Source organism: Armigeres subalbatus, chromosome 3 (genome assembly GCF_024139115.2).
Source record: "Armigeres subalbatus isolate Guangzhou_Male chromosome 3, GZ_Asu_2, whole genome shotgun sequence".
Lineage (NCBI taxonomy): Eukaryota > Metazoa > Arthropoda > Insecta > Diptera > Culicidae > Armigeres > Armigeres subalbatus.
This window is the reverse complement of record NC_085141.1, coordinates 427,234,102-427,252,061: the sequence shown is the minus strand read 5'-3', so window position 1 is coordinate 427,252,061 and position 17,960 is coordinate 427,234,102. Positions and strand designations below refer to the sequence as shown.

Below are 17,960 nucleotides of genomic sequence, written 5' to 3'. Positions count from 1 at the left end.
CTTTGAGATCTACTTTCTCGAGAGTGTCTCCAGCTATCTCGCTATCCGCGAAACCGTTCAGACGTAACACTCCATCGTACATGATGTTCCACAGTACCGGTCCGAGGATCGATCCCTGCACCCCAGCACATACTTCAATCGATTGCTGACCAGCATCTCTGTCGTACATCCGTATTCTATCCTGAAAAAGACCTCTCTGGATCCTTCACAGATAGTCTTTCAAACGGTAAAGGAGTTATAGCTTCCCAACTGGCACTGTATTTTTACATATATCGTAATCAATGCATACTCGATGCCACGCCTATTTTAATCCCTGCGCAATCTTGGCTGGTATCGTACGCCACCCTGCACAGTTCTTAGAAGCGAGCTCGCTTGTTTCACTTGATTTCGTAGTTCAGGTTGCTGATGGTGTCTTTGAAGATCCTCCAATCAGTGCTCCTCTGTTCTGGCACGTCGCAGACAAGATCTACGAAGGTTTGCAATCGTGTCGTTCGACACGTACACTGGTTGACGACTAGCCCTACGTTGTGCTTTCTTGGGCACATCACGCGCCCCTGTCAGTATAGAGGTCAATTCCTCATCACTTAGGCCTAGTGTGGTAACCTCCCAGTGCAGGGCCACAGCGAGTAGCTCGGGATCAAACTGCGATGTCGTCCATCCTGGTTCAATAAAGATAGTCTGCCTTGCGATCTCACGAGTGGTATAGTCAATACAAAAGCGAACATCTTGATGACGTATATACTGCCCATGATTTCATAGTTGACGTATCAAACATTAGAAATGTTGGAGAATTTCATTTATTACGCGTTTACTAAGATAATTCAACCGCTGCAACATCGATACGTTGCTTGTTCCAAGCCTCATTTAAGTGCTTACGGGTTGAAATGTTTTAAATTTGCAATGTTTTACTCTAAATTATTCGAAATACATGCGAAAGTGCAATGGTTGTTACGTCAACTATGGAATCATGGGCATTATACCCCTCTAACCTTCCATACTGGTTCGGTCGTCCAACCTGTGCTGCAGAACGTTACGTCGATATACGACTCACCTCTTGATCCTCTGAATGTCGATGCTTGACCAAGGTTCAGAAGAACCACATTCAGCCTCGCTAACGTTTCTAGCAGGATTTCACTACTGGAGTTTGTGAAACGACAGCCGCACTTACTAACGACCGGGTTTAGGCCGGTTAACTTCACCGTGATATTATCTAAGACACTGCAGTACTGCTCTATCGTCCATTTTTGAAGAGCACAACAGCTACAGGAATATATGTACACCTTGACTTTTGATATAACGAAGCCAACGTCGTCAGGAGATGCTATTATCTTCTGGGTAGGATATGCTTGTAAGGAAGCGTACTTCGACTTCATCGAGGACTACAAGTCCATGGGTCGTATGAAATAAGTACTAGAAGGAAAAGAACCTGGCTACTATTTGCCACATCATGCCACATCACAAAACTTCGGGTCGTGTTCGCCGCTTCATGCCGCACGACGACAGAAATCTCCTTAAACGATGGGTTGACGCTATTGACCACAGGTACCTACGGACCTAACGTGGTTCGGGCCCAAGCAAAGATCGTAACGAGACCAGTAGGTACAAATAGCACTCAGAAGTACTGTTGAAATTCAAATAGGTTTGGATAGTATTAAAATCTTCCTTCAACAAAGAGAAAATAGGACCGCACAGCACAAGAGTACAATGCGGTCTGACCACATCTTTCTTATTGCGCCATATATGCGAGCTCAGATTACGTTCTAACCGTTCTTTTGGACAGAATCAATAATTGTTATGTATCCACCACAAATTTTTGTTGCACATCGTGTTTCGGAGATCCAGAAGATTTCTGGCAGCGGCGTATGGAACCATGTTGCTGGTGCAAATAATCCTGCAGACATCATCTCGCGTGGAATGACTCCTGAAATACGAATCGTTGTGGTTTGAAGGCCCCCTCTGGTTGCGACAAGATCGTGGAATGTGGCTCAGCTCAGCATTCAGCGATTAAAGTACTAGTTTGCATAGCTCAGGAGGATAACTTTCCCGAAGAAATAACAGTTGTGTCTCGCAGTAGAGAACTGAGGAGTTCCTCCAAAATTCACGCTCTCAATTCTATCTGTGGGGTTTGAGTAAAATGCCTTCAGCGTGTTTTTATAGATTCATACCTCAACGTGTCAATCGGCGAGTAGCAAGCCATGATTCTGCCTCTTCTGGTCAGATATCCGCGGCGTGCAGACGCCTCCACGGAGAGTCGCTGTCATGATTTCGTACCGGCCCTTTAGGGCCCCTTTAGGGCCCCTTTAGGTTTGTGGTTTGCAAAATTGCAAGAAGGGTCTCAAAGACCATCGGAATCTGGTTTGTGGTTTGCAAAATCACAAGACGCGTCTCGAAGTCCGTCGAAAAATGGTCTGTGGTTTGCAAAATTGCAAAACGCGTCTCGAAGACCGTCGAAAATGGTTTGTGGTTTGCAAAATCACAAGACGGGTCTCGAATACCATCGGAAAATGGTTTGTGGTTTGCAAAATCACAGGACGGGTCTCGAAGATCGTTGGATAATGGTTTGTGGTTTGCAAAATCTCAAGACGCGTCTTGAAGACCGTTGGAAACTGGTTTGTGGTTTATAAAATTGCAAAACGCGTCTCGAAGGCCGTCGAAAATGGTTTGTGGTTTGCAAAATCACAAGACGGGTCTCGAATACCATCGGAAAATGGTTTGTGGTTTGCAAAATCACAGGACGGGTCTCGAAGATCGTTGGATAATGGTTTGTGGTTTGCAAAATCTCAAGACGCGTCTTGAAGACCGTTGGAAACTGGTTTGTGGTTTACAAAATTGCAAAACGCGTCTCGAAGACCGTCGAAAATGGTTTGTGGTTTGCAAAATCACAAGACGGGTCTCGAATACCATCGGAAAATGGTTTGTGGTTTGCAAAATCACAGGACGGGTCTCGAAGATCGTTGGATAATGGTTTGTGGTTTGCAAAATCTCAAGACGCGTCTTGAAGACCGTTGGAAACTGGTTTGTGGTTTACAAAATTGCAAAACGCGTCTAGAAGGCCGTCGAAAATGGTTTGTGGTTTGCAAAATCACAAGACGGGTCTCGAAGACCGTTGGAAACTGGTTTGTGGTTTGCAAAATTGCAAGACGCGTCTCGAAGACCGTCGGAAAATGGTTTGTTGTTTGCAAAATCACAAGACGGATCTCGAAGACCATCGGAAAATGGTTTGTGGTTTGCAAAATTGCAAGACGGGTCTCGAAGACCGTTGAAAACTGGTTTGTGGTTTGCAAAATCACAAGATGCGTCCCTAAGACCGTCGGAAACTGGTTTATGGTTTGCAAAATTGCAAGACGCGTCTCAAAGACCGTCGGAAAATGGTTTGTGGTTTGCAAAATCACAAGACGGGTCTCAAAGACCGTCGGGAAATGGTTTGTGGTTTGCAAAATCACAAGACGCGTCTCGAAGACCGTCGGAAACTGGTTTGTGGTTTGCAAAATTGCAGGACGGGTCTCGAAGACCGTTGGAAACTGGTTTGTGGTTTGCAAAATCACAAGACGCGTCTCGAAGACCGTTGGAAACTGGTTTGTGGTTTGCAAAATTGCAAGACGCGTCTCAAAGACCGTCGGAAAATGGTTTGTGGTTTGCAAAATCACAAGACGGGTCTCGAAGACCATCGGAAACTGGTTTGTGGTTTGCAAAATCACAAGACGCGTCTCGAAGACCGTTGGAAACTGGTTTGTGGTTTGCAAAATTGCAAGACGCGTCTCAAAGACCGTCGGAAAATGGTTTGTGGTTTGCAAAATCACAAGACGGGTCTCGAAGACCGTTGGAAACTGGTTTGTGGTTTGCAAAATTGCAAGACGCGTCTCAAAGACCGTCGGAAAATGGTTTGTGGTTTGCAAAATCACAAGACGCGCCTCGAAGACAGTTGGAAACTGGTTTGTGGTTTGCAAAATTGCAAGACGCGTCTCGAAGACCGTCGTAAAATGGTTTGTGGTTTGCACAATCATAAGACGGGTCTCGAAGACCGTTGGATAATGGTTTGTGGTTTGGAAAATCACAAGACGCGTCTTGAAGACCGTTGGAAACACGAATTTGGATAGGATTTGGAATGGATATATGGATTTGAGTTGGATTTGAATTGGATATGGATTGTGATTGGATTTGGATTGGTTTGCATTTGTATTGGGTTGGATTTGAATCGGATTTTGATTAGATTTGGATTTGATTTGGAATTGAATTGGATTTTGATTGGATTTAGATTTGGATTTTGATTGGATTTAGATTTGGATTGGATCTAGATTTTGATTGGAATGGATTTGTATTGGCTTTGGATTAGATTTGTATTGGATTAGGATTAGATTAGAATTGGATTTGGGTTGTATTTGGATTGCATTTGGATTAGAGTTGAATTGGATTTGGATTGGATTTGGATTGTATTTGGATTGGATTAGAATTGGATTTGGGTTGGATTTGGATTGGATTAGATTTGGATTGGATTAGAATTTGGATTTGGGTTAGCGTTTTTTCTGAAGGTGGGTGTAGATCTGTGTGGTCCATTCTACATCAAAAATGTTGATTTCAAATATTTCGTATGTCTGGCGACGAAAGCCGTTCACTTGGAGATAGCGATTGTCGACGCAAGTTTTTTTTCTTTGCATTCAACCAATTCGTTCGCGGTTCATGGAAGGTCACCCAGGTCGTGTGCGACAATGCCATTAATTGGTAGAGGCCAAAAGCTACGATAAGCTCCACAATGTTGCTCAGCAAGTCGCGGCGATTTTGAATTCTCGCCCGCTAACTCCTCTCAGTAGCGACCCTAACGATTATGCTGCATTGACCGCAGGACACTTCCTTGCAGAAAGACCTCTGACGGCAATGCCGGAACCCGATCTCCAGGAGGTCCGGAAAATCACTCGTCCGCAAGGCAGCAGTCGCAAAATTTCGCACAGAAGCATTGGCGAAAGAGAAAGATCCAATACCTTTCGGATCTGCACAAAGTGGACGAAAAAACGCAACAACATCAAGATCGATGTGTTTTACGATGTTTTGCAACAGGTTGCATTCGACGCGGAATTCTTCATAATTTTTTGCTATTGAAAATTGGCCCAATCGGCCATTGCGATTCGGAGTTATTAAAAAACATTGTTTTTTCCGCATTCCCCCCCCCCTTATAAAAAAAAAAAATAAAAATCGATTTTGTTTTTCTGCGGCAATGCATTCAAATGAACACAAATAAATGTGAATTGATGGAAATAACTGAATATATCTACCTAAAGTGCAATTTTGACCTCTCTTAAATGCTTTTCTTGTTACTCTTATGTTCTTCTTCTTCTTCATTGGCATTACATCCCCCACTGGGACATTGCCACCTCGCAGCCTAGTGTTCAATTAGCACTTCCACAGTTATTAACTGCGAGGTTTCTAAGCCAAGTTACCCATTTTTGGATTCGTATATCTTGAGGCTAACACGATGATACTTTTATGACCAAGGAAGTCGAGACAATTTCCAATTCGAAAATTGTCTAGACCGGCACCGGGAATCGAACCCAGCCACCCTCAACATGGTCTTGCTTTGTAGCCGCGCATCTTACCGCACGGCTAAGAATGGTCAAACTCTTATGTGTTTTCTTGTTTTATAATACACGAGAAAAGCACCATCAACATTTTGACACTCACGCTGTTTTTTACGTTTTTACGCAAATTTCGGGATTTACTCATTTTTATGCGGATTTTGTGACTCATGCGGTTTTCCCACGTGGTATTGATTCATTCGGCACATACCCGACCAGCACAAGTCAGACAAAAATGGTTACAGCAACTTAATTGTGACTGAATCTGGTCACATATAAGTTGCAGTAACCTAGGGCGAACATGTGTGCTGCTAGGGTATCCCCCGTGCAAAAACTGACCCTAAGTGTAGTTCTGTGGCAAATTCATCAAACTTTTCTGTATTTCTTCGGGATTTACTTCGAATTTCCCACGAGATTCTTCTAAATTTATCAATTATGATTAAATTCCTTTGCTTACATTTTTTATTTCATGATCCGCTTTGCCTCTTCGTTTTTAGGAATTGGCAATGCAAAGCTCAGAAGACTAATTGCAGACTCAGCTGCACTTACGGCTTTCTACAATAAACTCTAAACATTCTTAAACAGACCCGAGGATTTTTTTATATTAATATTTATTTTTGGAGACTGGTAGGACATACTTTTTATTCCAGATTTTGTTTCTCCAGATTCCAGAATTTTGTTAAAAATGTGATTCTAATGTATTCTAATAAAACTTTCTGGGTTTGACGATTTGATAATCTGATGATGAAATTTGGTTACTGGCGAGTAAATTTATTGATGTGATTATGATTGTTACAATAATGAACAACAATCCATTATATGTACGACTTCTGCTAATTCATGGTGATTTTTAATTTCTTAAGCGATTTAATAAAATCCATTGAAGTCTCCAGCATCGAACTGACGTGCCCTACGTTACCCTAACCTTCAGGGTCAGTTCTTATTCCGCGAATTTTTTTTCCCCGCGACCGCGCCGCCGATAAGCGGACCGGCCCGCGGGTAAAGTGTAATTAGCTGCAGAGCTATTTCTGTTCCGAGAGTGAGTCTGCTCAACTGAACTTAATGAGGTGCCTTCCCACCGGAGCTGATAAACAACCACCGATGAACGTATTTAAACACGCGTTTACGTCGTGCCGTCATAAATGGTAGATTTATTAGAAGAAAAAAAAAAGTCCGGGATGAGTATGACATCGCGGTTTGAAGTGGTGCGTATTAAAATTAACACCTCTACACGATCTGCGGAGTCACATCGAGTAAAAAATATTTTCCAAACCACGTGAATCATTCGTCAATCCGTGACGAATTCTATTTAAACTTCTTCTGTAGTGTGCCGATATCTAATTGAATGTTCGACACCTTGCTTTATTGTGTAGAGCTTCCATCCCCAATAAACGTGGATTGATGACACAATACGCGCATACGCGATGACGCAATAGCAAATAGCACGCCTACTGCCACCTGAAGCAACGGGCCGATCATTTTTGGGACTAAAGCGACGCCTACTGCACAGCGCTGGTCTAAGCTAGGGAGTGCAACCGGTGCCGCACCGTTGTAGATCACTTGGATGCGCACGGGCTGCACTGTTTACAGAATGGCCAAATCACGCGACACCTTGGGGCTCGGGTCAACGCGCCCTCTCGCTTTCTCCTATTCCACCCGATGAATGAACGGCCGGCGCATGAGGAGGTTCACGTCAAGTGAGATTTATTTATAATTTTTTGTTGTTCAAATTGAAACAGCGAAACAACCGGCTGCCAAAAGCGGGCTTGTATTTACGACCACGGAACGGTTGAGTCGCACTGCCACCACATTGTTGCGCGCTGGTTACTTAGACAAAGAAAATCAAATTTGAATATTAATTCCTAAACACCAGGAAAAAGTCCAACAGGTTCGACGCGATTGAATTGAGCCGCCCGGAAGCATGGGAGTTCAAGTGGCGTTTACTTGAAACTAGAAATGCTGTATTAGTATTTTAGCATACTTTACAAGTTAAATCTGCAAATATGTGACAATGGTCCAATGCACCGAATGAACACAATGACGTTTGAGACGGGCGCTGTTTACTAAAAATGAACACTTGCATGAACTCGATGAATGAAAAAGTATTCATTCTTAGTAAACAGCGCCCGTCTCAAACGTCAATGATGAACTCGGTGCATTGGACCATGTTGTGTGAATTATTTGTTCGGATCTCCGCATAAGTATACGTAATATGGAAAACTGCAACTTCATGCAGCTAACCGAATTCCTGTCTCTTATACCACTTTGCCCATCACACCCCGTTCAAATATAGTCCGGTCTCTTAGAATGTTTGCGTGCGAGCGCGAATGTCTGCGGCTCTTTGAGTGTATTTCACGACCATGCGGTGTTTGTTCACAGAGGCTACACTATTAGAATGAATGTCTTCATCGCACTTTCGTTCAGTCGGCGAGCGAGTTTTGATTAATCAATCGCGTAGCTTATCGCTCGCCAGAGCGAGATAGACATAGGACTTTGATATAGGTGAACTCACGCGCGTTTTTTGTTATCAGCGTGAAAAAATGTGCTCCACTAGTTAGTCGCTCGATCGGCAGCTCGGAAGGTGGTGATCTCTTCTACTATCTCTAGGGAACGCTCTGTGATATTCGAATAGTTTAGTAGTGTTGTGATAAGAAGACCAGTAGTGATTCGTAGGCTGCTCCCAAGGACTAGTAGTGTGTCGGACCTCCGTGGATAATATGAATGGCATCTGAAGGGAATTTGCAGGGTAGATCCAGTGCACACGCCAACGAGAGCAGAAACCGGAATCGTTTGCACGACACCCCCGTAATGGTTCAAGTTCAACCACTGTTTCTACGCCGCCGATGATGTCTACCGTCTGACCAGCAACTATTTGTTTTTACCCGAGTTTTCCCTGCTGCATACACATTCGTACTAGTGCGTGAAAGTTTTCATCGACCAGCGTCTTTCCGATAAGACGATTGTCAACGTAACGAGTGAGCTAAGGTATCCAAGCAGTCCGTGAGAATTTGTGCGTGGAACGTGGAGAGATCTCAGCCAGCACCGCCGAAAAAGTTACCGAATAGCAGTTTTAGTTTAAGAAAGAAATACAGAGCAGCAAAATGGCACCCTCTGTCAAGACCGAGAATCGAACCCGAGACGGACACGTTCTCGTGTGGGAACAAGCTGGTGTCGACGATGAAACACCCCAGAATCCACGTTAGTATACATATTTAAAAATTTCTCTCCTCATACGTAATTCGCAATTGGGTCAAAGTAAGTCAGGCGGAAAATCGTCGCTGGGTTGACTTTCAGCTGACCCCGAAATGAGAATAAATAATCGCAGAATCACGGTTAATGAGCATCTTGATTTGTGCATGACATCAGGAACAAAATGTGTCAATCTCACAATTCGTATCAAGGTCATGATCGGGACCGAATCGGTTGGTCGGACATGACCGGTTGGACAATTGAATAAATTTAATTATTCTGTGCGCCGAGTAGCATTTTGTTCGCGTCGTCGTGAAGTTGGGAACATGGCAGGCGGGCACGCGATCGCAGCAATCTAGTCGTGACTCGGCGCCGCACGTGCAGTTGGTATGGCAACCGGTGTGAAATGCGTTCGCCAGTGTGAGAGCGGAGCATGACGGCATCGTGCCCCCACTTATCTGCGGACCGACGCATTGTTTTGTTTAGACTCTTTGAATTGCGCACACATTGCTTGTTTTTTTTTCTATTTGAAACATGATGGATCGGAGTTGATTCCGGAGAATGCCGCATATTGGGTTTTGATTTCCGACTGTCATTGTTGGAACAATTGATAAACTAAGCACTCAAAGGCAGGTGAAGTGAGACTGCACGTTTTTTGGCCCATTGCGAGCACCGATTGTGTTCGTTATCAAATGACGTGACATGGACGGTCGGCAGTGATCATTGCTGAGTAAGGGGTAAATTGCGAGGGAGTGGATGAAAATGCAGATTAGATTATTTGGAAAATGTAGGATTGTCATTATATGTCATGTGCTTCTGCTTGGTTTATTTTTAAAGACACTACGCCCTTTCTGGGACTTGACCACATTTTGAACATCATCTGCTGATGAATGTAATCAAATAATTCTAAGAAGGTGAATTTAAGAACACATTTGCTATTGTTTGATAATTAATGGAACTCTTTAAAAAGTCAGGAAAAAAATACTGTTCGAGATCCAAGTCGAAAAACTTGGACATAATCTTCTGTTCATGGCCGACCTTTTTACGACTGTGTTATTGATTTATAAACTGTATCAGCTACTATCGTTGAATTTTGTTGTATGAACTTTGTTCGAATCTTTCATTCGAAAATCAATGGTAAATAATTTTATTATTACTTATTCATGGAATGATTTTTTTGGAATGTGATACAATAATTTCTGAATATTTCTTTATCTATTTAATTATTGAGAATGCCGACAAGTTTGACATATGAAACCATTTATAAAATAAGTGGTGTAATAACTTTGTAGTGTAAATTACCTTCGAGCTACAAAATGTCAGTATTCATAAATACATTTTTACAGATTTTCAGTATTTTAAAACTAATCTGATAAATGTGTCTTTTGTTTCATAAATGCTGTCAAATCTGAAGGCCGCATTGAATCCACTTGACGAATTAATTACTAGTTCTGACTTGCATTAGAAGCCTAATCTGATGGTATGGTGGGACACGTGAGCGATACAATTGCAGGCCTTTATTGCTGACTAACATTCGCGTCATTATCGCTACAATAAATGATCATAATGTTTATGGCACACCAGATCTTTGAATCATTGATTAACGAAGATTACGAGAGCGGAGGGCAATACGAGCAAAAGTGTTTCCATCGTAAATTGTTATGGTTATATGTGGCTGATTACTGTCATAGAAATTGCTCCCAGCTGATACCAGCGTTGTATAGTCCCAGACATGAACCTTTCATTTGTTGGTGTATTGCTGAGGTTGAAATGCGTATCAGTGAAATGATGTATTGAAATAAAATAATACTAATTCGTATCCTGCTTCGGCTGGACATGTACTAACTCGATTTGTAACAGGAGAAAACATTCCAGGACCTTTTTCTGTAGAATTTTATACACAAGCTTTTTATACACAATTTCGCAAATAATTTTTAATTATTTTATTGCAATAGTAATTTTAACAGAATATATGCGCTTATTTAAACACGTTTATATCAGTCACTCGAAACGTCGTCCAGTTGAGTCAATTATTTCCCAAAAAGGGAGATAACATTCTGGATCACACTTTCGGGACGTAGACTTCGGACATCGATCAAGATCAAAGATTCGCAATCTGTAGTAAAATCGATTACTAAGTATTGGAATGATTAATCAAGATGCGATTTTCGTTGAGCGAAAGCTCTTGAGTATTCCTTTTTGCCTGCGTTCAATATGGAAACCTTATAATTAGGGGTGGTGGAAATTCGCGGCAAAATTTTCAAAATTTCGCGGACAGCCAACACAGAAAATCTGAAAAATTCGCGGCAATTTCGCGGTAGATTATAATTCGGTACAAAAAATAAAAAAGACAATGTAGATTCCATATTTATTTAAATTGTTACATTTATTAATTTATTTATTTTTTATTATTTCTTTGCATTACTGGTCAAAAGCACTTGGTCGGCCAAATTTTTTTCCGTCAACTTTTGGCACTGGGAAGTTGATTAAATTGTACTGGCTGACACTACGTTCAGCATTTACCGAGTTTCCAGGAATAGACAGATGTTTCACCGCTATAAGAGCTGAGGAAAGCGGTCTCGGTTCGCAAACGTGAGTGGATCGGATCGGAACAGGTCATCAACAGACAAAAACTTCGCTAGCAGCGAATCCAGTAATCTAATTGATCGTAAATACTTTAAACCCGGTTGGCAGAATCGCGAGGTAGGTGTCGAGAAGTAATGCTTCATCTTATTCGACGATTCGGCCAAATTGACTTTTCCCGTCAAACAATTTTATTGGTGCAATCGATTAATTCTCTTATTTAGGATAAACTTTCCCAAAGAATCCATATTTTTTACGTCTCTAACTATTTTTAAAATTTGAAAGAAAAACGAAATTGTTTTTCAATTTAATTTTGGCTCAACATTCGACCAATTTCGGACTTTGCACTTAAAAAAAATCGAGACGTAAAAAAAATCGTTGTTTGTCGAGCGAGTTGGTATTTATTAGGTCAAGAAATCGACTAAGAAATAGATTGGAATAAAATTACTGACGGGAAAGGTTGATTTCGCGGTTTTTCGCAAAAATGTTTAAATTTCGCGGCTACGTCAAATTTCGCGGATTTCGCGGCTTCCGCGAAATCGCGAATTTCCACCACCCCTACTTATAATCAGTACAATGGAAAATTTAATTTCTCCATACTATCCCAATCAGCTCTATTTTTCGGAGAACACTCAGAACATGAGACAGAATCGAATGAGAGTTGTGGAGCAAAATCGATTTTTTGAACCACCAGAATACTCATGCAATGGCGGGCATAGAAAAGATTTCAATAAATAACTGAGGGAATGCTTATAGAATACTAAGTTGAAGAAGCAGATCAAGTTCCGGTTGGAATGTAGAGCCAAAGCAGAAGAAGATGAAGAAGAAGAAGTTTTCAATTTTTCTGTTGAAGAGTTTGATGAGTACCACTCGTTATTTTTTTTTCGAAAATGGCGTATACCTACGTCACTTTTTTTTTCAGATTACGGCAGAACGGTAAAACTGTAAAACGACTGGGTACTGAGTTCTATAACTCTCTCCGTTATCAAAGGATGCTTGACTCTCGCTCTGAATACTTCGTGCAAGTCATCTTCATTCTTCCCATCGATATTTAGAAAAGAATGGCGTAAGGAAGTTAACGCACCTTTTGGAACGTATCGAATTCCAATTTTAATTCAACTGCCAATTTTTATTAGGTGCCGACTACAGTAAGCCATTTTTAGACCTTCTGATGTGAGAGATTGATATCCTTCGGATATTTTTTAGCGAAGAGTAAATGAATGAAATTTTTTTTAATTTACTACAGAAGTACTATAATATAAGTACACTTAACTATATTTCCACCTTCTAGCTAAACATGTTTTTCGAATTACCGCCTAATTATTTATAAGGCAGTTTTCCATAAGAGATTTTTCTGAATTACCAACGAAAAAGTTTCGAAATTTTTCCCGGAAATTATTCGGAATTTTATTCGACCTTTTTTTTTGTTTTCACGGAAATTTTTGTCAAATATATCCATTGATAGTTGTTTGGAGCTACGCCCAGAAATTCTTTCGAGTTTTCATTGTCATATCTTCAAAATTTTCACAGGAAACTGCTCGATATTTCTACCAGATATTCTTCAGATGTTGCAAGTGGAGCTGTTTGGAGTTTCCAACCATTTTTTCAGATTTTCCAACGAAAATGCAAGGCTGTTACAACAATCGCGGATTTCGTGAATTTCTGGAACAAATTGCGATTCTTCAGTTTCAAACGTTTTTGTTTCATTTCCTGTCAGTGAATCTGTTTAACATCGTATTTAAAAAAAAGTTTCCTATTTATCCTTTGAAAGATATCTCATACCTGCTCATTTACAGCCACTACTGAGATTACAAAGAAAACCGTAGTAGGGGGATGATGTTCTACTCCCGATAGACGGTTGGTGGATTGATGATACAATCATCCGACTGAGAGGTTCCTCACCGGTACATTGATTGTCTAGGTGGTTCCTTAGGTAGTAATGAAACATTTTCCACATCTAGTACAAACCGTCATATTGTCAAAGTTGATGGACAATCTGGAGACTGTTTACCCGATCGGACGAAAATAGCTCATTAATGACAAATCATGATTTCACAGAAAAATGAGGTATGGACATGATTGATATAAGAGGTAAAAGATAAGACAACATTATCAATATCTTGCACTGGAATACCATGCCGACTGAATGCTTAACACTTAGCATTAGACAACGGATAGGACATTCACACAACATCTAGTGGACCAGTGAAGAATTACCCGTTTTAAGAAAAGTAATAGTAAGACTAGCGTGGGTATCGAACCCACACTGCGCAAATACGCCTAGACGAATGACGTCACTATCCGCACGGCCATGAAGCCCACATGTTTTTTTATTCAGTTTACGGCTTCTGTCACAGGTTTTCAAGCAGACTATTTAAGATTAATTGGTTCGGATTTTCCGACCTTTGTAGAGAATTGCAAGTAGGAAGCACAGAATTTAAAAAAATGTGTTCCTTTTAATTACTAACTAGTCCTAATTTTGTTTGCCTATTTGTGAAATCTCTTGTAAAATGATAATAAAAAATCGTGTGTAACGATATATTGCACTACAATGTATAACTTACATTTTGTATTTGATACAAATATTTACAGCACCACTTGCTAATTTCGATTTATGTCTCACTCACTGCTATCCATAGTGCTTGTATGAGACAGTATGAGACAGAGCAAAGACAAAAGGTATGGCAATATTTTACTCGCGAGTAAATATAACGGTCAACCGATTGTCATGATATTTTCAACGAGTGAAATACAATAGTGCTGTCCAATGAGCAGCTCGAAGTAGCTCGAAGTTTTTCCCATCCCTCTCATGTTCATTTGTTGACAAAAAAGAACGAGCAGGACGGAAACAACTTCGAGCTGCTCATTGGATAGCACTAATAAGTGAGCTTGGCTTACGTATAATAACTATTCCACTTCAACTCTTCAACACATTCAAATGATTGCACTTTTTGCTTGAAACATTCATCAGATTTTGAACATGACCTGAATTATCACATTTTTGACTTCAACTCAACTGCTCCAAGAGTACCGTGTGGGACCGGAATCCATGCAGCACCGAAATCCGTCCACCTTATGAGATATCAATAAATTAAAGGGGCTTTAGAGGTAATTAATTGAGAAATAATTTTTCTTATCCTGTTCAGATACTTGACAGTAAGCTTCCCTCCCCCTGCATACGGGAGCTTGGCAGAAGGAAGGTCGTGTTATATGTGCCATCACAAATATTGCCCTCCGCTCGCTTTCAAATCGACTTCTATAAAAACATTCTTCATGCCTGTCGTATCCTAACGGAACTATCAATTCTATACTTTCGCCTCTAACTCTATCATGAACATGTACGTCTAAGTTTGGAAGATGATATTAGCATTTCCATATCATTAAAAGAATTTGTTTGAAAAAATCCTGAAAAAAATATTAAAGCAAAAAAAAGTTCGAAGGAATGAATTCCTTAAAACATTTTCATAAAATCATGAAGAATTTTCCGCAGGAATTCTACTAAATGAACTTTGGAACTATTTCCGTATATATTCCCGAAAAAAATTTGCGTTGGAAATCAGACTAATTTTCCAAAAAATAATCCTAAAAGAATTTCCAAATAACTTCTAAATAAATTTCTAAAATATGAAATTCTTAAAAGAATTCGTTACGGAGTTTTCCAAAGAATCTTTATAGAATATTTCCGATAGAGTTTTCGAAGAGATTTCAGAAGATATTACTTGAAGATTATGGTTTTCCTATTAGAATTTTTGAAAGAGGGAAGAATATCTTCTTTGAATTTTCGAATTAGTAAATGCATCAAACTAAAGAATTTCTGGGATTTTCCAAAGGGAATTTCCAAATGAAATTTCCTAAAGGTTTCTTAAAGAATTTCGTCAAAGGGACTAGGATTTTTGTGAGACTGAAAAGCCGCTAATCCCAAAGTTGGAAGGATTTGCCCTAAAACAATTTCCTAAAGAGTTCACAAGACAATCTTCGTAGGATTTTCTGAAAGAACTTTTGAAGAAAAGCTTAGAAGAATTCGAGAATAATTGAGAATAATTTTTCGAAAATTTCTCATTATTCCTTATTTGAATTTTTGATGAAATATCTTGAGGAATTTCCAAAATAAAGTTCTGGATTTATGTACGAAGTAATTTCCGGAGGAATTTTTAGAGGAACTTCCAAAGAAATTCTTGAAAAAATGAAGAATGTTGGAAATTCCTTGAGGATTTAGGAAATTCCGTTCGGAAATTTCTTCATGAATTCTTGTTGGAATTAGTTTGATTTTTTTTAAACAATATCTTCTTTTAGGAATACCCACGGAAGTTATTTTAAGTATAGCCTCGGATACTCATTTAGGAGAAATCCTTCAGAAATTTCTTTAGGAAATCCTTAGGAACATGGGCGTAGCCAGGATTTCGAGAAGGGGGGGGGGGCAACTTTTTTGGTCTTTTAAATCGTAGTTTTATAGTAGTTTTATAAAAACACATGAAACCAAATCCAAACCAAATCGAAAGAATAATGATTAAAACAATAATGGATTTAAAAATGCGTGATTTATTGCTCATCAGATATTTTTAAATAAAGTGAGAAAAATATTAACGAACTTAGTATTCAGAAAGAATATTAAATCGGCTATAACAATTATTATAAAAATCCTGCATTCTTCCATAAGTTTAAGAAAATTAGAACCATACATCTGAATCCTCTATGAAATAATATTTATTTTAAAATAGGCAGAAAAATCAATATGCAAGCTTTCTCCAGTAATTCCTTCGACAATTGCTCCTGGCATTCTATCCGAAATTCTATCAGGGATTCTTTAGGAATGCCTCCAGCAACTTCTTCGGCAGTGTCTTCAGGAATTCTACCATACATTTTGCCGGGAATTGATCCGAAAATTCCACCATTATCTACTCCAAGAAAATCTTGACAAACTTCTTTATAAGTTCTGTAGAATTCCCTGCAATAATTCAAATAATTTCGTGCTGTTTCCCATAATTTTTAAGAATAAGAATATTCCGTGGAAATATCGCAGAATTGCCAGTAAACATTCCTAAGAATTTCACGAAAAATCTTCGAATTTCGTGTGTAAATTCCATAAAATTTTCCGTGAATTGTTCGAATAATTTCTTGTGAAAATTTCAAAGAATTTCTCCAGAAATTCCACTGGAAATTTATACAGAAATTATACCGAAAATGAAATCAACAATGGAATTTTCGGAGGAGTTCCTAGATTAATTCGCAATGAAATTCTGAAAGAATTTCGGTGGAAACTTCAAGATTTCTCCGAAAATTCCTCCTGGAATTCTTCCAGGAGTTCCACCGGCATTTCCACCAAGAATTTCTCTAGGATTTCCTTCGAGAATTAGTCCGGTAGTTCTATCGGCAGTTCCTCTGAAAATTCTTCCGGGAATTTCGGAAGAATTGGAATTTATTAAGGCTTCTTCAGGAATTTATAAAGATTTTCCACCAGAAGCTCCTCCGAGAATTTCTCTGCGTGCTCCTCAGGGAATTCTCCGGGAGGTCGTCTGATGATGATGATGGTCCAGCTACAAACCCCAACAAAGGTTTCAGCTAGACGAGATTTGTCTATAAGATGAATTCTCTTGTTTCCTAGGATGCTTCTGGTAGTTTCCCCGGGGTTCGTTTGAAAATTCTCCCGGGAGTTTCTTCAGAAATTCTTCCAGAAAATTCCTTTGAGAGTTCCTCAGGAATTCCACCAGCAATTCATCAGGAGTTTCTCAGGAAATTCCTCTGGAAGTTCCACCAGAAGCTATTCCAGGAAATTATTCAGGCTTTTTTCAGCAAATCATTTAGGCTTTCTTCAGAAATTAAGCAGGAAATTCCTCCCGAAGTTCTTCCGATAGTTTGTGAGAGCTCATCCGGGAGGTCCTCTAGGAATTCTTCTAGAAGTTCCTCCTGAAATTCCTCCGGGAGTTCTTAAGGGAGATCTTACGGGAGCTCCTCCGGCAGTTCCTTCGAGAGATCCACCAGCAGTTTCTACGAGAATCCCTCCGGGAGTTTCACCGGCAGTTCCTCCGGGTGTTTCTCTGAAAAGGAACTCCCTGAGGAACTCCCAGAGTAATTTCCGGAGGAACTCCCGAGGGATTTTCTATAGGAATTTCCAGAGAAATTATCAGAGGAATTCTCGGAGGAACTGCCGGTGGAACTTTTGGAGGAATTTACTGAAGAACTACAGGAAGAATTTCCGGAGGAAATCCTGGAGGAACTCTCGTAAGAATTCTGAGATGAACTCCCAAAGGAACTTCCGTAAGAATTCCAGGAAGAACTCCTGGAAGAATTCTTAAAAGAACCTCGGAGAATTCCCGTAAGAAATCCAAGAGAAATTCTCCGAGGAACTTCTGGAGGGATTTGTAGATAAATGCCTAAAGAAATGCTAAATGAATTCCTGGAAGAAATCCTGATTGAATTCCCGAAGGAACTACTGGTGGAACTTCAGAGGAACATCCGGTGGAATACCCTAGAGGAAGAGGAAAAATATTTCTGAAGGAACTTCCGAAATCCCATTTCCCGTGAAATTCCTGTCAAATATCGTCCAGGAATTTCCTGTAAAGTTCCTGGAGGTATTACCGGAGAATTTCTTGGAAAAACTCCTGGAAGAACTCCCGGAGGAAC

The 17,960-nt window shown here is 40.1% G+C and overlaps 1 protein-coding gene across 3 annotated transcripts in view; it reads left to right on the top strand.

Moving 5' to 3' along the window:
* Nucleotides 1-17,960, top strand: part of LOC134227458 (putative inorganic phosphate cotransporter) — a 90,907-nt gene that overhangs the window by 58,014 nt on the left and 14,933 nt on the right. Inside the window, exon 1 of one of the 3 annotated variants that reach the window (XM_062708973.1) lies at nt 8,014-8,765. The exons of the other annotated variants lie outside the window; for them this stretch is intronic. Within the exon in view, the coding sequence (XP_062564957.1) occupies nt 8,669-8,765 (97 nt within the window). The 5' untranslated portion in view covers nt 8,014-8,668. Of the gene's footprint in view, nt 1-8,013; nt 8,766-17,960 lie in introns of those variants that run through there. 3 annotated transcript variants of the gene reach the window in all.